General features: G+C 34.3%; 3 protein-coding genes and 1 long non-coding RNA gene across 4 annotated transcripts; all 4 read right to left on the reverse strand.

Annotated features, from left to right (window-relative positions):
- Window positions 1-1,644: 1,644 nt before the first annotated feature.
- On the reverse strand, window positions 1,645-2,419 carry LOC114737254 (uncharacterized). Its single transcript, XR_003739408.1, has 3 exons — window positions 2,308-2,419; window positions 1,927-2,025; window positions 1,645-1,800 (listed from the first exon to the last, which is right to left on the reverse strand). It is a non-coding gene; the product is annotated as an uncharacterized LOC114737254 (long non-coding RNA).
- A 467-nt stretch (window positions 2,420-2,886) lies between these two features.
- LOC114737238 (uncharacterized) lies at window positions 2,887-5,816 on the reverse strand. Its single transcript, XM_028925155.1, has 8 exons — window positions 5,642-5,816; window positions 4,666-4,761; window positions 4,444-4,527; window positions 4,043-4,135; window positions 3,805-3,888; window positions 3,608-3,685; window positions 3,095-3,184; window positions 2,887-2,948 (listed from the first exon to the last, which is right to left on the reverse strand). Exons 1-8 carry the CDS (start codon window positions 5,715-5,717, stop codon window positions 2,887-2,889), a joined length of 663 nt encoding a protein of 220 aa, XP_028780988.1. The 5' UTR covers window positions 5,718-5,816.
- Window positions 5,817-7,350: 1,534 nt separating this feature from the next.
- LOC114737240 (uncharacterized) lies at window positions 7,351-9,698 on the reverse strand. Its single transcript, XM_028925156.1, has 3 exons — window positions 9,114-9,698; window positions 7,467-7,871; window positions 7,351-7,422 (listed from the first exon to the last, which is right to left on the reverse strand). Exons 1-3 carry the CDS (start codon window positions 9,696-9,698, stop codon window positions 7,351-7,353), a joined length of 1,062 nt encoding a protein of 353 aa, XP_028780989.1.
- A 2,134-nt stretch (window positions 9,699-11,832) lies between these two features.
- Window positions 11,833-23,757, reverse strand: LOC114737241 (uncharacterized). Its single transcript, XM_028925157.1, has 10 exons — window positions 23,056-23,757; window positions 22,146-22,406; window positions 21,307-22,014; window positions 20,102-20,941; window positions 19,617-20,018; window positions 17,313-18,050; window positions 15,027-15,509; window positions 13,422-14,159; window positions 12,236-13,066; window positions 11,833-11,883 (listed from the first exon to the last, which is right to left on the reverse strand). The coding sequence occupies exons 1-10, from the start codon at window positions 23,755-23,757 to the stop codon at window positions 11,833-11,835; spliced, it is 5,754 nt and encodes a 1,917-aa protein (XP_028780990.1).
- Window positions 23,758-23,905: the final 148 nt, after the last annotated feature.

Genomic DNA, 23,905 nt, shown 5'->3' on the forward strand with positions numbered 1-23,905 from the left:
AAGCCAGCCACTTCTAAGATGATGCAGCACTTTCGAATGTAGTTTCGATTATCTTCTGTCAATTTGCCTCTCTGAGTGGTCCTCAAAATACGAGTCACGTCAGCGAAGAAGGAACAGGAGGAGGAAACAAATACTGTTCGTTGCCCTGTGTTGAGCCAGTTAAGGACTTGAGGATGCCGCTTCACCCCAGCCTCCAAATAAGGCAGCAACTCTGCGGAAATGCCCAACTCCTTAAAGCTACTGCGGCAAATATCTGCTACTGGTGTCGTTGATGAAGACGGAGCTTTTGAAGCTTGGGAAGGGGTTGAATCAATTATATCTGGTTAAATAAGTAATTAAAAGGAAATTAAAACCAGGAAATAGAATCATTCAAGGCTTTGAAGAGGGGGGGGGGGAAAAGTTATTTTCCTTCTTCTAAAAGAAAACGTCTTGCATGCTTTACTTTCAGCCATTACAGAGTTTGATGTTTGACAGTATAAGTCGTTTTCAAAAGTAATTTTAAACGTCTTACACGCTCTACTTTCAGCCATTGCAGAGTTTGATGTTTGACAGTATAAGTTGTTTCAAAAGTAATTTTTGCATCTGATTTTCCAGCATTAGAAAAAAAAAATTAATTTATTTGTAAAAAGAAGATATTTGTATACAAAAGAGAGCTAAAATAAAGTAGAATCTTGAAAACGGTACCTGAAGTATCAAAACCTTTTTTTTGGGGGGGGGGGCTTCTACAAGCATTTGATCTTTTTTTTTTTTTTTGGTACAGCATTTGATCTTTTATGACAACTTGGAAGCTACAAATAATACTACTTCCTGTCTTTAATATAAGAACTAGTTTGGCATTCAATTTGGTCCTAATTTCTATCCATGATTAGCAAAAATGTTTTAGAAAAGGCAACACTTATTTATTATAAATAATTAATTTAAATATTTTTTTAATATTCGGATTGGAGATAGCATGATATCAACTCCTACGGAATTCATATGTTTCTTGTGTCCCAATAGCTGAAAAAATAATTTCTTAAGAGAAATTAGAAAATAGAATGACAAGATTTTGTGAAAATTGAAATAATTTTCTATATAATAAGTGAAAAAACCCCATTACTTTTTTTGCAATCTGCATTCATAGAAGTTATGGCCTGGTTCAACAAATTCTTACCAAAATGGATATTTGAATCATGGGATTCAACTAGTTGATTTCAATGAATATAGTAAAAAGTTAGAATCATTATCCAAAGACTTCTGTTATAACTTTTAGTATAACAAATAAGTTACAGAATAGTTATGGCAAATTTGGAGACAAAAAAACTATTATTAAATCATACCTTTCTCCTGCATTATGGTAATGTCCCGCGCATTTTGTGTAGCTTGAATGGAGGATTTATCAATGCTCTCATTTGTCACATGAGTCCCAGTAGCTACATAAATGAGTAAAACAAACCAAAAAGAAAAAAAATAACTGAGAATATTTTGGCAAAATAAATATTTTTTCCTTACAAAACGATAAAATGCAGTAATCATACCTATGTTCTGAATTGAGCCGGGGATTAATATGTATTTAGCATTTTGAATCAACGGTCTTTGAATGGTTTCATGCATCTCTTTAGTCCCATTATCTAAACAATCAAGATTATTTTTTAGAGAAAAACAGAGAAACAAATATAATAACACAAATTCTGCAAAAAGATAAACAAAATTAATTCCTTAGAAAAGCAATATTACTTTCTTTGTCATCATTCATAATAGATGCTGTGTCCTGGACGAGCAAATTTTCTTTTGGACGAAGTTGTAAACCCTGTGATCCATCTAGTGCATTCCAGTTCATAAAACAAATTAATAAATCAGAAAGCACTATAATGGAGTCATTTACTTGCTACAGCAATTTTACATCGTTTGATGCGTATCATGTAGCCTACAAAAGAATACAAGTACCTGCATCAAAAACTGTGGTAGTGCTTAGAGCAATTTTGGTTGATTGAACCGATGGCCTTTCAACGCTGATCTCATCATGCATCCGTTGATTTTGAAGAGCTACACAATTATAAAACTCTCTAAACAAAATGACACTAATTTTCAAAAGTACAAGTAAATTAGTTCTATCTAATGCCAAAAGGGAAAAATTGATTACTTTTCTACTGAAGTTGTTGTGGCGTGGTTAAATATATTACCACTTAGATATTTGTGCCTTCTTCTTTTTCTATTAGATTTTAGCTCACTCATAATACAAAAAACTTATATTCAATAATTAAGCCGGAGAGTATATTAAACCCAAATGTCATGATACAAGAATTAACTGAAAAGAAAAATCAATACCTTTATTTTCGATTGATGAGGTCACGGCTTCTAAAGCTTGTGAAGGTGGATCAACAGCTACGTAAACAAGTCAAATGAAATTTAGAAAAAAGGATGATTTATATTTCGGGGGACAAATTCTTCATTCTAAAAAAAGATAGGAAAAAATAGTTACTTGCTCTCCTTTTAGCTACTATACAAGTCTATAGTTTGACTGGTCAAATTCTTCTTAGAAGTATATTTTTGGATCAAGTAATTTTTTTAAAATGTATTTTGATTTACATGGTATAGAGCTTGAGGTATCAATTAATAAGTAATAGAGTGGCTTAACAATTAATAGGAAACACACAAGATCTAAATGGTTCAGATTTGATGAGTTTGGATGCTCATTACTCTTGGTGGACATCCAAACTCATTCCATTAATGGGTTATTAAATGTCACTAAATAAGGTAGCAAATCAAACTAAAATAATAGAGTTGAAGCTGGGGAGCAATTAGCATTTGAAACATAATAAGAAGACATATTAAGGCAAAAAAATCGTAACTTGGAGATTGTAAAACAAAAATCATATTGTCAATGATGGAAGAGCTTAGTGTATTTTAAGCAATAGGAGCTAAGGCGTTCTCTAAGGTCTGGGGCATCTCCTGATTCCCAATACCATCTGAATGTAATTTTTCCAGTAGATTAGTTAAAATAAAAATAAATTATTAGTTAATCAAAAGAATACAATAACCAAGGCCAACTCAACTGAACAATGTTCTAAAACATAATAATATTGTACTTCAATAGAAAACATAAGATTAGAACCTGTGTTCTGAACTATGCCAGGAATTAATCTTCCTTGACCTGTACCTTGAACCAAGGGCCTCTCAATGGTTTCATCTTGAATTTGAAGAGCTAAACCAGTAAGTTAAAAAAAAAAAATCATTGAGCAGAAAATAACTCAAGATTCTAGGGGCGAAAGGAAAATTAAAAGTAAATTTTTTTCTTCTGAAAGATTAAACTGCTTTTTATTATGTTCCGTCCACACAGTAAAAAGTTCACGTCATAAAATATGTCAAAGAGTGCTATAGAAAAAAGTCACGGCACACAATGTGATAAAGCACTTCATTAGTATGATTTATGGCAAGTAAGAATCACAGAATAAGATTAATATGCCTGTTTCTTGAACTGAGGTATGGGTTAATGTGCTTTCACGAGCCTCAGCTAATGGCAAGTATTGCATTAGAGCTTGCACAAAAAAAAAAAAAAAAAGCTTCTACAGGTAGTGTTTGATCTTCGCCAAAACTTAGGGACTACAAAATAACATGATAATAATACCTGTTTCATATAGCACGGTAGGACTCAATACATTTTGATCATCATGAATTGGGAACCTAATCTTGGATTCTTTCCCCTCTTGAGTCCCAACAACTGGAAAAATAATTTCTCAGAGAAATTAGAAAATAGAATTACATAAGATTTTGGCAAAAGTGAAATAATTTTCCTCTTCAAAAAGTAAAGAAAAAAATCATTACCTTTTTTGTAGTCTGCAGCCATAGAAGTTATGGTCTGGTTGAACAGGTTCTTAGCAAGGTGAATATCTGAGTCGTATGATTCTTCTACTTGATTTTAATTAATACAATAAAAGTCAGAATTATTATATCCAAATACTTCTATAACTCTTAATATATACACACACATATATGACAAATAAGTTTTAATAAAAGTTATGGTGAATTTTGAGAGAATAAAACCAGATTCATTAAATTAAACCTTTCTCCTGTATTATGGTAATGTCCCATGCAGTTTGTGTAGCTTGAATGAAGGGCTTATCAATACTCTCTTGCGTCACATGACTCCCAGTAGCTACACAAAATAAGTAAAACAAACCAAAAAGGGGAAAAAATCAGAAGATATTGACAAATTACAGATTTTTTTTCCTTCCAAAATGGCTAAAATACAGTAATCATACCTATGTCCTGAACTGAGACAGGGATTAACATGTCTTTAGCATTTTGAACCGATAGTTTTTGGATGGTTTCATGCATCGCTTCAGTCCCAATATATAAACAACCAAGTTTATTTTTGAGAGAAAAACAAAGGAAAAAAAACAAAACAACACAATAATTTTGGAAAAGATAAATAAAATTAATTCCTCAGAAAAGCAATATTACTTTCTTCGTCGTCATTCATAATAGATGCTGCGTCTTGAACGAGCAAATTTTCACTTGGATGAATCTGCAAACCCTGTGATCCATCTAGTGCATTCCAATTCATAAAAGAAATTAATAAACCAGAAGTACTATACGGTGGAGTCATTTACATATTACAGCCATATTTTACATCATTTGATATGCATACTATATAGTCTACAAAAGAATACAAGTAGTAAGTACCTGCATCATGAACTGCGGTGGTGCTTAGAGCAATTTTGGTTGATTGAACCAATGGCCTTTCAACGCTAATATCATACATCTCTTGATTTGGAAGAGCTACACAAATTTTTTGGGGTAAAAAATAAAACTTTGTAAACCAAATGACACTAATTTGCAAAAATAAAAGTAAATTAGTTCCATCTAATGAAAAAAAAGGAAAAATTCATTACTTTTTTGCTGCCAATAATTTTAGAATTTGTGGCTTGATTAAATATATTACCACCTAAATTATTTGTGCCGTCTTCTTCTTCTATTAGATTTTAGCTCACTCATAATCAAAAGAACTTATTCAATAATTAAGCTAGAGAGTAGAGTAAACCCAAATGTCATGAAACAAGAAACTGAAAACAAAGATCAATACCTTCATTTTTTATTGATGAGGTCACGGCTTTCAAACATTGTGAAGATGGATCAACAGCTACATAAAAAAGTCAAATGAAATTTAGGGGGGGAAACGACGTTTAGACTTTGGGGGATAAATTCTTCATTCTAAAAAATGATTGGAAAAAAAGTTGCTCTACTTTTAGCTATTATAGGAGTTTATAGTTTGACCTGTCAAATTCTTGTTAGAATTATATTTTTGGATCATGCAATTTTTTAATGTATTTTGATTTACATGATACAGAGCTTGAAATATCAATTAATAAGAAATAGAGAAGCTTAACAATTAATAAAAAATATATCAGATCTAAACAACTCAGATTTGATAAGTTTGGAAGCTCACCAAGAGTGATGAGTATCCAAACTTGTTCCATTAATGAGTTATTACAAATCAAACTAAAATAATAAAGTTGAAGCTTGGGATCAATTCCCATAGCAGTTGAAGCAAGAAGACATATTAAGGCCCAAAAAAAAAATCGTAACTTGGAGATTGTAAGACAAAAATCATACTTCATTAGTATGATTTGTGGCAAATAGAAACCACAGAATAATATACCTGTTTCTTGAACGGAGGCATGAGTTAATGTGCTTTCACCAGCGTCAGCTAATGGTATTTGAATGGTCTCATTCATCTCTTCAGTACAAATTTCAGCAAAAATAAATTAATAAATATGAAGGTGGTAAAATAATAACAAATTCATCACCCCAAGCCCAAAAGTGATTTTGGGTTAATATTAAAGCCCATAGTATGAAGCCTAAGACGTGCCCCGTCTAAGAATGAAGATGAGTTTTAGGTTCGCGTGGATATTGGTTGATCCAATAGCTCCTCACTTCACTCACACAGCGGAACAGAACAGAGACACGGAGTGAGACAGAAGCGGCAGAGGACATCGGGGAAGAAGGAGGGCACGGTACCCACATGCAGCACTGGTTTTAGAACGGGGTGAGTCTCCTAAACGTTCCCCCCATCTCTATTTTCTTCAATGGTTGCTATTTGGGAATGAAGGGGCCGATTGAAATCTACTTCTTTTGAGGCAGAAGCAAACGTCCTTGCGGGTGAGGATGGTTTGGCATAGTTTGAACTTCCTAAGAGCAAAATTTAATGTTATATGTGTGAATCGTTGATGCTGTTGGCTGTGCTGATAAGTGAGATGGTTTTTGAACCCAAAGCCCCCTGTCCTAATGAGTGTAGTATCGGATTCACATTAGAGAAGGGAAGGAAAGTTTAAATATTAGTATAATGTATGTGAAGATTGAGTGACTGTGGGTTGAGTTTTGCTTTTAGGTGATGAATATATCTTTTGAGTGTTAAGATATAAACAAATAAATATAGAATAAGATATGAGGTTGTAACAATAATAAAATAAGTTTAACTAGAGAGCAGTAATATAGAAAGCCACTAGACTCTGTAAGAAAACAAAATTAAAGCCAATATTTGAGCAGTATAACGATCATTTACAAATAAACGAGGAATACAAGACTGTTTTAATCAGTACCTGTATGTGGAATAGTGTGTTTGCGTATTTCTTGCTTCCCGAATTATCAATTCGTTAGCCTTTGATTCTGCTCCATCTTCCTCGTAGCTCAATGCTCTGCTTGTGCTCGCACTCTTTGGAAGTGGAAAATAGAAGGGAATCAATGCAAACTAAACAATATAAAAATCGGCTTTTCTAAATGTTGTGCAATGACGTTTTCTGTTCATGAGAAGAAAATCAAATGGAGTTCATACAGAAAGAATGATTAAATTTTCTCCATGTCTGCAAGAAATGTTTTTCCTTCAATCAAAACAAGCCATATCAAGAAACATCAAATTAAATCACATTGAACAATAAATTTGCCATTATTTTCAAATAGCTTTCATACTATGTAAAGAGAAATTGCCACTGGAGGATATTACGTATACATGATATTCCTCATTATGTTGATTAGTTTCCGTTATTAAAAAACAAAACATACCATATCTTGGAACATCTTGCTGACTGTTCTAGTAAGATCACCTTCCAACACCATATTCCCTCTTGTTCATCTGTCAGTATCTTTCGAAGCATTGGTGCACTTGTCTCCCTTCCAGAAAAGCTAGTCATTCTTGGACATCGTCGTATTACAAGTTTCTCCAACAGTGGAAGCTTCATGGAGTAGTTACTAGAGCAGAACATCTGGAGTTTAGACAAACTGTCAAGTTCCAAAACTTCTAGGCTGTTGAAGGCAATTTCATTTCTACTCTCCCCTTCCTCTTCTGCCACGATTAGCTCAACTGAATCACACTCAATTATCTTTAATGTTGTTAACTTGACCAGACTTCTTGCAGTTGCAGAGGTAATTAAATACATCAACCCACTGCAATTTTGCACCTCTAAATGAGTCAAGTGATTCAAAGTTACCGAGGATGGCACCAAGTGCTTCAAATTGGAACATTTATCCACATCTAGGTATTCTAGAACGTCAAGAACCGGGTCCAATTGGCATCCTTCTCTGCATATATGCTGGAGTTCATTCAATTTATACAGTGTCAACTTCTTGATTTGTGTTTTAATCTCAATTTCTCCATTCTCATCTCGAGGCCTTTCTTCTGGGAATATCACCTTGAAAGAATAGTCTTGAATGAATAGCCACTCAAGAGAAGATATATTTCGGAGAAACCAATATGGAAAAGTAGCTTGAGCATCATCTAATTCGTACAACCGTAGAAAGTTGAGTTTGGGGAGTTGGTTTCTTGGAACTTGCGATTGAAATACCATGCTAGCATCCTCATTGTTTAGACCTAAGCTCTCTAGGTTGTCAATCACCTATGCCATCCAAGGAGAAGAGTTGATCACTAGGGGGAACATTTGGTATGTTTTAACAGTAGTATTTACAGGAGTCAATGGTGCTCCTTGAGAGTTCATTAAATCTTTATTTCCGAACAATGTAGCAGTAAGTCAATAAGTAATAATACCATACTCAAGAATATAATTGCATAACATGCATCATATTTAGGTTTGAAGGGAACTTTAGAAACAACAGAAATATTATAAAATGAGTTTGAGATATTAAAAACAAAAAGGCAACGAAGCCTAGGAGAGTGTGAGGCCTGATAGGAAACGGCCTAGAGCCCCACTCTTTCGAAGGCTCTGCTGTGTGTGTGATTTGCATAAAAAAACCCACAATAAAAGGCCACAATAAAAAGGGAAGGGGTGTGAAGAACAAGTTTCGGCCTCATCATATCTGAACCATTCACATCTGATTTGGATAGTCTAAGTTTAATTTTATTTTTTATTTTTAAATGAAAAATATTTTTTAAAATGATAGTTAAGAGATTATCTTTATTTTAGATTCTATACTCATTAAAATATTATTTTAAAAAAGTAAAAATAAAAAATAAATCTAGACATCCAAATCAGATCTAAATGGTCCAAATAAAAAATGTGTTAGATTACAGTCAATGTAACTGGTAACTAGCATAAAGTTAAAGGAAAAAAAATTATTATAAAAATTAACAATAAAGATATTGGAAAAATTGTTTTAATATTAACAAGAAAATTTAAGCTTCAGTGAATATTATGATGTTGACGGTGTTGTTTTATTTTCTGAAGTGAGGGTATAGATGAAAGTTTTGACCCAAAAAAACCTAAAACTCCTATAGAACTGTTATACCATATAAAAATATATTATATTCTAATTGCATGCATTTGTTATAAGATATTATATTGGCAATTAATACTGTAATAGTTGTTGCTGCTGAGAGAAGTTTTTTCAAATTAAAATGCCATTTTACAAAATATATTGCATGGATTTGCAATACTGTCAATTGAAAGTAATATGTTAGAATTACTTAACTTGGCAAAAAAAACTACTCAACCATGATAAAAATTTTATAAATGATTTTGCAACTACAAAAACTTAAAAAATAGAGACATTAATGAGTAATATAGACCTAAGTCTATTTAGCGACCTCTCCTGGAGCCCAATTATGCCTGGGCACACCCTTCACAAACAAACAAACACATAAAAAGATTAATTAGTTATTTTCTTTAAAATACGAGCATTACCTCTTCAAGGGTGAAAAGAGGCTGTTGCGTTGAGACACAGAGATTACCATGAGAAAGACTTCCTTGGCTACGTGTACCTTGTGTCTTGAACAGCTTCAATTTTTTACAATAATAGACCTCTAATTCTTTTAATGATGAACAAGATAAACTATGATTTCCAGCACAAAATTCCTGCAAATCATGTAAATTCCAAAGCACGATTGAGGTTAGCTGATTAAACTCAAATTTGACAAGATGATCTAAGGGTTCTTCTCTCTTGGAAACAATTTCCTTCATCTTTTCAGCACTCTTTATTGTAATTGCTTCAAGTTGAGGTAGGTGCTTTGCTATGGAGAATGGAAAAAGGTAATCTAAATCTCCACAGTCTTCAACACGCACAACTTGCAGACTCTTAAAGTGAAGACTTGGTTGGCAATCTGTGCTCCAAATTTGTTTCAGCTTCGGCAATCGAAGCAAGGTTATATTCTTGAGCCGTGTTTTATCATCTCCACTGAACATTTCCTTAGCACCCAACTGGAAAATTTCCTGCACTGAGTTGCAGTCTTTAACCTTCAACGTCTGTAGAGCTGCAAATACTCCGTTCATGTATATTGGAAATATATGCTGAATTTTTTGACACTTTTTCACTTTCAATGTCTCAAAGCTACCCATGCAATTCGGAGTTAGGACAGGGTGCCATATTGTTCCCAAGTTTTGCAAGTCTTCTATTATTATTGTTTCCAGTTTGGGTAGAAGTACCTGCGATCAACTCAATAGTTGCACTGTTAGTTAAAAACTATACTTGGGATAAGTTTTATCAAAACAAACGCATAATTCGAGTAAACTCTGTTTCTGGCAAATTAACAAGTTCCCGGAGATTTTTGTATTTCCTCATCACTTTGGAACAAGTCAAGCCCACCCCACGTACTTCGACAAGTTTTCAAAAATTGAAGGCGTACAGATTTGGTCAGTGATTGCTTTCGGCATTCATGCGTCCGTGTTAAGTGGTTTTGTGCAGTCCATAAGTCCATTTAGCCAGGAAAGAATGACAAGGGGCTTAATATTCTTAGGGCATATGGCATAATACTGGATGATTTGGCACAACAAAAGTAAATAAATTTTGATTGTTTATGTCACTTCACTGAATCCAATCACTTATATCCTTATCAAAATGTTCGACAAAAACATGATATGTGCATGGCAACCAATAACATAGTTGTTATCAGAGAAACATGTATAGTTGTCATGTTTTTATAATAGAAATTGATTGACTGATAGTGATAATATTTCATTTCATTATGTTGAATTTCCTCTCTGATTTTTTTAAAAAATATTCTAAACACTAATACTACTATTTAAGGTATTAACCGACTCTTACATTAAGGAAAAAAATATTACGAAATTCTTGTGGGAAAACTTTACTATAGACACAAACCAGCTCATCTTCATTTTATCATTCGGACTTAGCCTCATGTCTTCTCACCGATAGCAAACACAACATGAACCTCTTTGTTTAACGATTATTTGAAATGTCAAAATATTAAAACTTATGTCTCATAAAACGTTTAAATCATGTTATACTTTTTTTTCCAATTATCTCACACGAATCATGATCATTTTATAAATATATTTCTAAGTACTTCAATAATGCATAAAAGAAACCACAATAAGGTTATCCAAAATATTTCATAAATCATGTTGGAATCACGGGTCAAAACGGTAGAAGGCAATCATGCTATGGGGCACCTGGCAATGTCATCTTGCAATAGGCATCATGGCTTCGAAACTAGGCCTGAAGCAACGTCAACATACAATTACTGGTTATAAATTTAATCTGTATAGGAACTTGTTAAAACTCTTAACAAGCCACACTATTTATAATTTAGAAGTAGATATAGATTACATATTTTTATTTATCAAAGTTTGTGTGCGGGCGTGTGTGTATGTTTCATTACATGCGTAAATTACTTGGTGCGGATAACGCTGTTTTCGTGTATTTATTGGGTATATATAATCTGAACAAACAAGCAAGGTTTCGTACCTGTCCAATGGAATACGCGGGCTGCTGATAATAGCTGTCACCTTTTTCTCTTGTTTCCCTGAATCCTTGGATTTTTGACGTATGCAACTCCAGACTTTTATCAACCGAAATCTCCTCAGAATTTTCAAAACAGATAACTTCTTGAGAGTTTCGTTTCCAGATGTGCTCCAGCTCAGGAAGGCGAGAGAGAGATATTCTTTTCAGATGAATGGTCTCCTTTTCCATTGATTTTCTTCCTTCATTCATATTTGGTAATTCAATCAGAGCTTCCAGTGAATCACACTCACTCACTCCAAGCTCCTCCAAGTTGGGCAGCGCTTTCAACAAATTTGGAGGCAAAAGGACTTTTGATAAAAAGTCACATTTGTGTACTATTAGACTTTTTTAAATTACCAAACATTTCATGCTTAACATCCCTGTACCAGACATCTCCTAACTCAGGATATCGAGAGAGCTCCAGACACTCGAAACTACGGAATGCCACCTGCAGTTGTTGGTGTGCATAGGGTCAGCTGAACATAAAGAATGATCATCTGTTTCTCCATGTTTGTAAAGGTTGTTTTTGTTAAACTCAAACATATCCCCAAACATTCAAAACACATTAAACAGTAATAAACTTTGGCTAAATGAGATTATTTTTAGCTGAGAAATAACTAGGTTGAGGGAATATGTAAAATTAAAAAACTACAATAATAGAATTTACTTCACATATTGGGATAGTTTCAGGTGCTCGAAACTATAAAATGCAACCTGCAAAAGTTGATGTATATATTAAGTGAAAAATAAAAGGGAATCAATGCAAACTAAACAATATAACAATCAGCTTTTCTAAATGTTTTGCAATGACGTTTTTTATCATGAGAAAAAAATGGAGTTCATGTAGAGAGAACGGTTCAATTTTCTCCATATTTCCGAGAAGCGTTTTTTTTTTTAACATCAAAACATACCATATCTCCTTGAAAGTAAATTTGCCATTATATTATTTTCAAATAGCTTTCATAATATGTGAAAAGAAACTGCGACGGGAGGACATTACATAGGAACGATATTTTGACGCTCTTCATGTTGTGATTAATTTCTGCTAAAAGGAAACAGAACATACCATATCTTGGAACATCTTGCTGACTGTTTTTGTAAGATCACCTTCCCAACACCACATTCCATCTTGTTTATCTGTCAGTATCTTTTGAAGCATTGGTGCACTTGTCTCTCTTGCAGAAAAGCTAGTCATTCTTGGACACTGCCTTATTACAAGTTGCTCCAACAATGGGAGCTTCAATAAGCAGTTACCAGAGCAAAATATCTGGAGTTTTGACAAACCTTCGAGTTCCAGAACTTCCAGGCTGTTGAAGGCGATCTCATTTATGTTATCCCCTCCTTTTTCTGCCACAATTTCCTCAACTGATATACACTCCCTTATCTTCAATGTTGCTAGCTTGACTAGACTTCTTGCTGTCGAAGAGGTAATTAAATAAATCAATCCGTTGCAATTTTGTACCTCTAAATATGTCAAGTGATAAAAGGTTACGTAAGAAGGCACCAAGTGGTTTAATTTGGAACAATGATCGACAACCAAGTGCTCAAGAACTTCAACTAGAGGGTCTATTTGGCATCCTTGTTTACATATATTCTGGAGTTCATGCAAGTCTATGAGTTCCAAATTTTTTATTCGTGTTGTGTTCTCAATTTTTCCTTCGGGATTGATAGGTACTTCTTCTGAAAATATCTCCTTGAAAGAACTCCATCCCACAGTGAGTTGCTCAAGGCTGCTCATGTTTTGAAGAAACCAATATGGGAAAGTCATTTGATCATCTGTAATCTCTTGCAGTATAAGAATTTTGAGTTTCCTGAAGTTTTCCCCAGAAAAGTGACCCTGTAATATGATGGTCAAATGCTCACTGGATAGGGCCAACTGCTCCAGGTTGCTCATCACCTATACCATATGATTGGAGCATAAAATAGAGCTTCATTATGTACTGGAAGTTAGAATATCATAGATAAAAACCTAGCATTCATTTCTTGTCCAGAGCAATGTCGAACCAGTAAATTAGTTTGATGAATTTTTAGTGATATACTCTATATATGCACAGTGGTTGTAAGTTTTTCACTAGCCAAGACTATTCGTAGCCTCGAGAAATGTAATAACACAAGCAAATTTGACAGTGTTTATACTAAAGAATTTTGTAACATGCTAGTGACAGATTATATACATAATTAAACATGATTGTTAACTTTGGATGAACATGAAGATTTTACTTGAGTTTTTTTGGATTGAGAATGAGCCATACCTCTTCGAGTGTGAAAAGAGGTTGTTGCGTTGAGACACAGAGATTACCATGAGAAAGACTTCCTTGGCTACGTGTACCTTGTGTCTTGAACAGCTTCAATTTTTTACAATTATAGACATCTAATTCTTTTAATGATGAACAAGATAAACTATGATTCCCAGCACAAAATTCCTGCAAATCATGTAAATTCCAAAGCACCATTGAGGTTAGCTGATTAAACTCAAATTTGACAAGATGATCTAAGGGTTCTTCTCTCTTGGAAACAATTTCCTTCATCTTTTCAGCACTCTTTATTGTAATTTCTTCAAGTTGATGCAGGTGCTTAGCTATGGAGAATGGAAAAAGGAACTCTAAATCTCCACAGGCTTCAACACGCACAACTTGCAGACTCTCAAAGTGAAGACTTGATTGACGATCTGTGCCCCAAATTTGTTTCAGCTTTGGCAATTGAAGCAGGGTTATATTCTTGAGCCGTGTTGTATCATCTCCACTGCACATTTCCTTGGCACCCAACTGGAAAATTTCCTGCACTGAGTTGCAGTCTTCAACCATCAACGTCTGTAGAGTTGCCAATACTCCGTTCATGTAAATTGGAAATATATGCTGAATTTTCTGACACTTTTTCACTTCCAAAGTCTCCAAGCTACCCATGGAATTCGGAGTTAGGACAGGGTGCCATATTGTTTCCAGGTTTTGCAAGTCGTCTATTATTATTGTTTCCAGTTTGGGTAGAAGTACCTGCGAATAATATATAGTCGCTATCAGAGAAGCACGTATAGTTGTCATGTTTTTATAGCAGAAATTGATTGATAGACAGTAATAATATTTCATTTCATTCTGTTGAATTTCCTCCTCTGATTTTCTTTTTAAATATTCTAAACACTAATACTACTATTTAAGGTATTAACTAACTCTCACATCAAGAGAAAAAAATATCACGAAATTCTTGTGGGAAAACTTTACTGTGGACACAAGCACAACCAGCTCGTCTTCATTTTATTATTCGGACTCAGCCTCATGTCTTCTCACCGATAGCAAACACAACATGAACCTCTGTTTAACGATTATTTGGAATTTCAAAATATTAAAACTTATGTATAACCTATTAAATTAAAAGAAATATCTAATTTATATGTCTCATAAAACATTTAAATCATGTTTATACTTTTTTTTCCCAATTATCTCACACGAATCATGATCATTTTATAAATATATTTCTAAGTACTTCAATAATGCATAAAAGAAACCACAATAAGGTTATCCAAAATATTTCATAAATCATGTTGTGAATCACGGGTCAAAACGGTAGGAAGAGCAATGTCATGCAATGGGCATCATGGCTTCGAAACTAGGCCGTGAAGGCAACGTCAACATACAATTACTGGTTATAAATTATAATCTGTATATGACCTGTTAAAACTCTTAACAAGCCACACTATTTATAATTTAGAAGTAGATATAGATTACATATTTTTATTTATCAAAGTTTGTGTGCGGGCGTGTGTGTATGTTTCATTACATGCGTAAATTACTTGGTGCGGATAACGCTGTTTTCGTGTATTTATTGGGTATATATAATCTGAACAAACAAGCAAGGTTTCGTACCTGTCCAATGGAATACGCGGGCTGCTGATAATAGCTGTCACCTTTTTCTCTTGTTTCCCTGAATCCTTGGATTTTTGACGTATGCAACTCCAGACTTTTATCAACCGAAATCTCCTCAGAATTTTCAAAACAGATAACTTCTTGAGAGTTTCGTTTCCAGATGTGCTCCAGCTCAGGAAGGCGAGAGAGAGATATTCTTTTCAGATGAATGGTCTCCTTTTCCATTGATTTTCTTCCTTCATTCATATTTGGTAATTCAATCAGAGCTTCCAGTGAATCACACTCACTCACTCCAAGCTCCTCCAAGTTGGGCAGCGCTTTCAACAAATTTGGAGGCAAAAGGACTTTTGATAAAAAGTCACATTTGTGTACTATTAGACTTTTTAAATTACCAAACATTTCATGCTTAACATCCCTGTACCAGACATCTCCTAACTCAGGATATCGAGAGAGCTCCAGACACTCGAAACTACGGAATGCCACCTGCAGTTGTTGGTGTGCATAGGGTCAGCTGAACATAAAGAATGATCATCTGTTTCTCCATGTTTGTAAAGGTTGTTTTTGTTAAACTCAAACATATCCCCAAACATTCAAAACACATTAAACAGTAATAAACTTTGGCTAAATGAGATTATTTTTAGCTGAGAAATAACTAGGTTGAGGGAATATGTAAAATTAAAAAACTACAATAATAGAATTTACTTCACATATTGGGATAGTTTCAGGTGCTCGAAACTATAAAATGCAACCTGCAAAAGTTGATGTATATATTAAGTGAAAAATAAAAGGGAATCAATGCAAACTAAACAATATAACAATCAGCTTTTCTAAATGTTTTGCAATGACGTTTTTTATCATGAGAAAAAAATGGAGTTCATGTAGAGAGAACGGTTCAATTTTCTCCATATTTCCGAGAAGCGTTTTTTTTTTTAACATCAAAACATACCATATCTCCTTGAAAGTAAATTTGCCATTATATTATTTTCAAATAGCTTTCATAATATGTGAAAAGAAACTGCGACGGGAGGACATTACATAGGAACGATATTTTGACGCTCTTCATGTTGTGATTAATTTCTGCTAAAAGGAAACAGAACATACCATATCTTGGAACATCTTGCTGACTGTTTTTGTAAGATCACCTTCCCAACACCACATTCCATCTTGTTTATCTGTCAGTATCTTTTGAAGCATTGGTGCACTTGTCTCTCTTGCAGAAAAGCTAGTCATTCTTGGACACTGCCTTATTACAAGTTGCTCCAACAATGGGAGCTTCAATAAGCAGTTACCAGAGCAAAATATCTGGAGTTTTGACAAACCTTCGAGTTCCAGAACTTCCAGGCTGTTGAAGGCGATCTCATTTATGTTATCCCCTCCTTTTTCTGCCACAATTTCCTCAACTGATATACACTCCCTTATCTTCAATGTTGCTAGCTTGACTAGACTTCTTGCTGTCGAAGAGGTAATTAAATAAATCAATCCGTTGCAATTTGTACCTCTAAATATGTCAAGTGATAAAAGGTTACGTAAGAAGGCACCAAGTGGTTTAATTTGGAACAATGATCTACAACCAAGTGCTCAAGAACTTCAACTAGAGGGTCTATTTGGCATCCTTGTTTACATATATTCTGGAGTTCATGCAAGTGTCCGAGTCTCAATGTTTTTATTCGTGTTGTGTTCTCAATTCCTCCTCCCGGATTGATAATTACTTCTTCTGAAAATATCTCCTTGAAAGAACTGCATGCCACAGTGAGCTGCTCAAGGCTGCTCATGTTTTGAAGAAACCAATATGGGAAAGTCATTTCATCATCTCCAATCTCTAGCAATGCAAGAATTTTGAGTTTCCTGAAGTTTTCCCCAGAAAAGTGGCCCTGTAATATGATGGTCAAATGCTCACTGGATAGGGCCAACTGCTCCAGGTTGCTCATCACCTATACCATATGATTGGAGCATAAAATAGAGCTTCATTATGTACTGGAAGTTAGAATATCATAGATAAAAACCTAGCATTCATTTCTTGTCCAGAGCAATGTCGAACCAGTAAGTTAGTTTGATGAATTTTTAGTGATATACTCTATATATGCACAGTGGTTGTAAGTTTTTCACTAGCCAAGACTATTCATAGCCTCGAGAAATGTAATAACACAAGCAAATTTGACAGTGTTTATACTAAAGAATTTTGTAACATGCTAGTGACAGATTATATACATAATTAAACATGATTGTTAACTTTGGATGAACATGAAGATTTTACTTGAGTTGTTTTGGATTGAGAATGAGCCATACCTCTTCGAGTGTGAAAAGAGGTTGTTGCGTTGAGACACAGAGATTACCATGAGAAAGACTTCCTTGGCTACATGTACCTTGTGTCTTGAACAGCTTCAATTTTTTACAATAATAGACCTCTAATTCTTTTAATGATGAACAAGATAAACTATGATTTCCAGCACAAAATTCCTGCAAATCATGTAAATTCCAAAGCACCATTGAGGTTAGCTGATTAAACTCAAATTTGACAAGATGATCTAAGGGTTCTTCTCTCTTGGAAACAATTTCCTTCATCTTTTCAGCACTCTTTATTGTAATTTTTTCAAGTTGATGCAGGTGCTTAGCTATGGAGAATGGAAAAAGGAACTCTAAATCTCCACAGTCTTCAACACGCACAACTTGCAGACTCTCAAAGTGAAGACTTGATTGACGATCTGTGCCCCAAATTTGTTTCAGCTTTGGCAATCGAAGCAGGGTTATATTCTTGAGCCGTGTTGTATCATCTCCACTGCACATTTCCTTGGCACCCAACTGGAAAATTTCCTGCACTGAGTTGCAGTCTTCAACCATCAACGTCTGTAGAGTTGCAAATACTCCGTTCATGTAAATTGGAAATATATGCTGAATTTTTTGACACTTTTTCACTTCCAATGTCTCCAAGCTACCCATGGAATTCGGAGTTAGGACAGGGTGCCATATTGTTTCCAAGTTTTGCAAGTCTTCTATTATTATTGTTTCCAGTGTGGGTAGAACTACCTGCGATCAACTCAATAGTTGCACTGTTAGTTATAAACTATACTTGGGATAAGTTTGACAAAAACAAATGCATAATTTGAGTAAACTCTGTTTCTGGCAAAATAACAAGTAAACTATGTTTCTGGCACAATTTGAGATAAAAACAAATGCATAACGAAGCCCACGCCACGTACTTCGACCAGTTTTCAAAAATTGAAGGCATACAGATTTGGTCAGTGATTAATTTCGGCGTACATGCCTCCGTGTTAATGAAGAAAATCGTAGTTGTTATCTGGGAAACATGTTTAGTTGTCATGTTTTTATAATAGAAATTGTTTGATTGATTGACTGTAATAACATACGCAATTACATTTTTTTTTCTGTCTCTATTAGTAATTTTAATTTCACTTCATTTTGTTGGATTTACTCCTCTAATTTTTTAAATATTTTTTGAAGTTTTTTTTAAATATTCTAAACACCAATAATATTTAGGCTACTAAAAGACTCTTGCATTAGAAAAAACAAAATACACAACCAGCTCATCTTCATTTTGCCTCATGTCTTCTCACCGATAGCAAACATGACAACATGATTTATGAACCTTCGTCTAGCGGTTGTTTAAAATTTCAAAATATTAAAATTTATATACAAGGTATTTAATTAAAAGAAATATAAAATTTATACGTCTCGTAAAACATTTGAATAATATTTTTACTTTTTTCCCCCAAATATCTCATAAGTATTAAAATCATTTTCTAAATATATATTTCCCAGCACTCCAATGCCGCATAAAACAAAAAACACAAGGCTTTGCATAGCGTTCATAAATCATGCTGTGAAGCACAAGTGTAAGAAGAGCAAGGCTATGCAATGGGCATCGTGGCTTCTAAACAGGGCTATGAATGCAGCGCCACCATAGAATTATTTGTTCTAAATTATAACCTATATATAATCTAATAAACTCTCAACAAATCACACTGTGAGGAAAAGTATAGATAGATTACAGATTTTTATTTACCAAATTGTGTGCGTGTGTTTCATATTACATGCGCACATAACTTGGTGCAAATAACGCTATTTTTTTGCCAACTAGCTTTAAAAGCTGTTTCAATTTATTCAAGATTCAACTGTGAAAGGACTCTACAATATTATTCTCGAGAGCTTATTGACTTCTTAAACATAATTTAATTAGCAGAGAAAAATGTGACTAAATAAATAAAATTGTTGTTCCTTGGATTTTTTTCTACTTTTATGTGTACAAAATTATTTTAAGTATATTTCCACAACTCTATACGAGTGTTTAGATGAATTATATAGTTTGCTGGCTTGCCACATTTTTTCTCATGTAAAGATTGGTTTCCCGTTGGTGAATAACAATCCAGTATTTTTTTCACGTTAACTATAATTACACACTTTGGTTATAATCATCCAAAACTAAACAGAAAAGCTGAACTTTCAAGAATTTATAGTTGAGATATGATTTCAAGAACAAACAGAATATCTTGCACCTTTTGATAGCATAAGAAACAAAACAAGAGAAAAACCATAGCATCTTTATCTTACTTTATGAAAGAAACTAAAGCATACCTTAGCAAGAAAAGACAGAGGCTGTTGATATTGGACTTGAACTTCATCCTCTTCCCTTTTCCCTCCGAGACTTGGTTTCCATATGTATTGGAGTTTAGGCAGATTAGATAGGCAGATTTTTCGCAGATGACTCGCCGCTTTCTCTGATATTGCCCCTTCTTTTGCCACATCAAATTCAAGCACAACTTCTAGTGAATCACAGTCTTTTACGCGAATTTCTTCCAAGTTCCCCAAGGCTCGCAGCAAATTCGACGGAACAAGAACATCTGATAAAAAGTCACAATGTTCGACCACCAGAGATTTCAAATTACAGAATATTTTATTCTCAATGGGACTGCTCCAAGAGTCTCTTAGCTCAGGATACAAGGATAAATCGAGATGCTCCATATCACGGAATGCAATCTGCACGAAAAGAAATTTCCAATGTTAGTTACAACAGAATGGCAATGAAGAACTGTTAAACAACAGACCGAAAAGAAACATACCTTATTCCCATGGACCATTTTTATTGTCCTGTTCAAATCACTTTCCCAGTACCATTCTTCGTCTTTCCCCTCTTTTGTTCTTACCTTTCTAAGCATTGGCGTGCTTGTTGCTCTTTCACAGAAGGTTTTCATCCTTGGACATTGCCTCACAACAACTTTCTTCAACAGTGGGAACCTGAAGGAGCATTGACTGCTAGATGAGAAACTATTGAGCCTTGGCAAGCTTTCCAATGCTATAGTTCTCAAACTTCTGAATACAATTTCATCTCTTTCCTCGTTCATCCCATGCGTCACTATTTCTTCAAGTGAATTGCATTCTTCTAATTTTATGCCTTGAAGATTGACCAAACTTGCTGCAGTTGATGAGTAAATTAAGCTTATCAATCCATTACACTTTTGAATCACCAAATATGTCAGGTGGGAAAAAGTGACGGAGGAAGGAACCAAAGTTTTCAAATGGGCACATTCTGTCACATATAAAACTTCAAGAACCTCAAGAATTGGGTCGATCTTGCATCTTTCTCTACATATGTGTTCCAATTGTAGATTATACAGAGTTAAAACTTCAAGCTGGGTCTTGATTTCATTTTTGCCTTCCTCATATGCAACTCTTTTGTGTTGGAATATCTCTTTCAAGGAACCATGTTCGACAGCTAGAGCTTTCAAGTTTGGTGCCTTTTGCGCAATTGAGTCCAGAAAAGTTACTGCTGTTTTGTCGTCAAAATAGGACATTCGAAGAGTCTTCAGTTTACTCAAATAACGGTCCTTCCATTGTGGGTCTTCCAACATCATTATGGCCTCCTTGTTATTTACTTCCCATACTTCCAACTTCGGAATCACCTGAAACATAACATACAGCTTCATTATTTTCTCCTACATATAATAACAATACGAGACGTTTACTCACCAAAAGAATACAATAAGAAATATTTCCCCATAAGCAAAGAGGCGCATAGGCATATTTGGGTATGTCACTGAAAAGCAAAAAGCTTCACGTAAAAGTCCGTGCATTTTTCCTTTTTTCATTTAATTATCTTCTGAAACATATTAATATAGTTTTTGCTTACCTTCAAACCATACGATATATATTTTCCATAAGAAATATATTAGAAAGTTGACATACGAACAAGTAGAAAGGAAAAGCTACTACTTTATAACAAGTTAGATATATATTTCTGAGATGAATAAACATCTGATGACCATACCTCTTCAATCAAGAAGAGAGGATCTTCCATAGAGGGATGCGGATTTCGGTCATCACCACTCTTGCTATGGTTTCTTGTACTCTGTCTCCCTAATAACCTCAATTTCGGACAGTTGAAGACCCATAGCATTCTCAATGATGGGCACGTTAAACTGTGACTTCCACTATAAAACCTGTCAAGTCGATGCATGTTCGAAATCTCCAAGGAGTTTAACCGATCAAAGTGAAATGTGGCTATTTCCTCTTTCTTCGCTACAATTTCATTCATTCCACAAGAGTCCATTGTGAGTGTTTCGAGTTGATGAAGATCAAGGGCGACTGAAAGTGGGAAGAGATAGTCTAAGTTTTCACATTCTTCAACATGGACATATTGGAGATTGTGAAAGCGGAAATTTCCTTGGGGGTCCTTATTCCATATTTGTTTCAACTTGGGCAAGCGAAGCAGATGCAGTTTCTTCAATTGTGTGGCCTCTTCACCAATGATTTCATTGTTCGGTAATTTGAATATCTCTTTCACTGAACCGCAATCACTGATCTTCAATGTCTCCATTCTTCCAAATGTTGTGTGCATATCAGATGGGAAAATATGCTCAAGTTTCTCACAATTATTCACCTCCATAGTCTTCAACCCTTCAAATTGGGAGTACCATACTTTCCTTAACCTTTTCATGTTGCTTATTACGACAGTCTCCAACTTTGGAAACCCAACCTGTGATCATACGCAATTTGTAAGTCCATATAATAAACGATGGCAGCTACACAAGAGCAAATATTTGATGTTTAATGACTTAGCACTTAATTAAATATGATATAAAATGCTGAAATCGTATAAGTTATAACCTCTTCAATTGCAGCACTATTTCTCCCCTCTGTACCAATTATCTCCTCCATCATCTCACACTCTCTTATTTGAAGGTCCTTAAGATTTGGAAAACTTCCAACCATAGAAGAAGAGAATAAATACTTCAAGGCATTACACTCCTCCACACTCAGATTAGCCAACATGTGAAAACAATTGGCTACAGAAAGGCGATCATCCTGCCAAATATTTTCTACATGGATTGAACTCAACTTTAGAGTCTCCAAATTAGAAAACTTCACCTGTAGAAAAAATATTTTATTCTTATTGTGGAAAATGAATAAATGACTGAATTGTATGATCATGACGACAATATTGAGAATTAATCAAATTAACTAAATAATGATGATGTCATTAATTTTATTTGGCCCAAAATCTGATGTCATGCTCGTATAATAAGCTAGTGCTTAAAAATGTTTGTTGCTTGAAAATTTATATATTACATCTCATGAGTCATTCTATGAAAATTAAATGATTAAATTATGACTTAGCAGCTGCAAAAGTTATCAATCGTTTGATATTATAATGCACCATGTATTCATTTTCATTTAACACTTACAACCATGATGAAAGTGGTTTTGAATTTCATTTCTTTTTAATTGCCAACAGTTTTCAATTTCATAACCATGGTACAAGTATGAAAAAACACCAAAATAATAATGAGAACAGTGGAAATGTTGTTGGCAAAAAAAGTGAAAATGTTGAAAATTTCGATCATACAGCGGATAATGTTTTAGTTAGAACAAATCGATCCCGTAGTCGAACAACATCATGCACATATATGGTCAAACTTAAAAATCATTTTCATTATTATTTATAATATTATCTTATTATTTTAAAAATGTATGTACTCACAGTGGAGAAAATACAATATAAGAATAAAACAATTACCTTCGCACTGAAAAAAGATGATGGAACGTTAGTTTGGAGTGACAAACTCTGCTTGGTTGTTGAAGACGTCAGCAAACCAGAATAGAAATCCTCAATCCCTGGCAAATATCGTAGGATCAAGGATCTCAAAGAATAGAACTCAATATTGTCATCAGAGTTTGGAAAAGAGTTTTCTCCAAATACAATCTTTTTCATAGAACTGCATTCTGAAACTTCAATCTCAACAAGTTGGCAAAGAGCTTTGACCATCAACACTGAGAAAATATACTTCAACTGATCACAACATTTGACTTTGATGGATCTAAGTTGTGCAAATGAATTATTCATAAACGAGCCATGACATATCTTCTCCAATTTATTGAGATTTTGGAGTACTAATGTTTCCAATTTTGGAAAGAAAACATGACTAATTAATTTTCTCTCCATTGAGTTGATGATGTGTTGAATTTCCCCATTATTTTGGATGTGAAGGTGCTTTAACAAAGGAAATCCTTCTCCATTCAAATTGTAAAGCACACTGGAGATTCCATTCACTTCATCCAAGGACAAATCCTCTACTCCTTTAATAAGTTCTTTAATCCCATGCTCCAAATGAATGACAGAATCAAGCTTGACCTTCAATATTTTGGATGCCCCATAATTATTAGACCATTCCCAGATATCTCCTATCACTATTTTGTATCTTTCCAGTTTGTCAAACATTAGGTCCCTTAGTAGAATCCAAGCCCCTTTGATTTGAATTTCTAAAGCAGTCAAGTTTGTCAAATGCCTAAGTTCAATAAGGGAAGCATTTTTAATTTCCTCATTTGAATCTTCTTGGTCCCACTTGATGGAGGTATTGCCCAAATAC

The sequence above is a fragment of the Neltuma alba genome, unplaced genomic scaffold, assembly GCF_004799145.2.
Source record: "Neltuma alba isolate B1F8T4 unplaced genomic scaffold, ASM479914v2 tig00013419_pilon, whole genome shotgun sequence".
In the NCBI taxonomy this organism is placed as follows: Eukaryota; Viridiplantae; Streptophyta; class Magnoliopsida; order Fabales; family Fabaceae; genus Neltuma; species Neltuma alba.

Coding starts and splice junctions, on each gene's coding strand:
- LOC114737238 (XM_028925155.1), bottom strand. CDS start 5,717: ATGAATGAGACCATTCAAATACCATTAGCTGACGCTGGTGAAAGCACA. Junction 4,528..4,665: donor CACCGCAGTTCATGATGCAG/GTACTTACTACT, acceptor GGAATGCACTAG/ATGGATCACAGGGTTTGCAG. Junction 3,686..3,804: donor GGCTGCAGACTACAAAAAAG/GTAATGATTTTT, acceptor TTGGGACTCAAG/AGGGGAAAGAATCCAAGATT.
- LOC114737241 (XM_028925157.1), bottom strand. CDS start 23,757: ATGTTTGACAAACTGGAAAGATACAAAATAGTGATAGGAGATATCTGG. Junction 20,019..20,101: donor AAATGGTCCATGGGAATAAG/GTATGTTTCTTT, acceptor CTTTTCGTGCAG/ATTGCATTCCGTGATATGGA. Junction 14,160..15,026: donor CCGCGTATTCCATTGGACAG/GTACGAAACCTT, acceptor TATTATTCGCAG/GTACTTCTACCCAAACTGGA.
- LOC114737240 (XM_028925156.1), bottom strand. CDS start 9,698: ATGAACGGAGTATTTGCAGCTCTACAGACGTTGAAGGTTAAAGACTGC. Junction 7,872..9,113: donor CTCTTTTCACCCTTGAAGAG/GTAATGCTCGTA, acceptor TGGATGGCATAG/GTGATTGACAACCTAGAGAG. Junction 7,423..7,466: donor AGCACTTGGTGCCATCCTCG/GTAACTTTGAAT, acceptor GCAAAATTGCAG/TGGGTTGATGTATTTAATTA.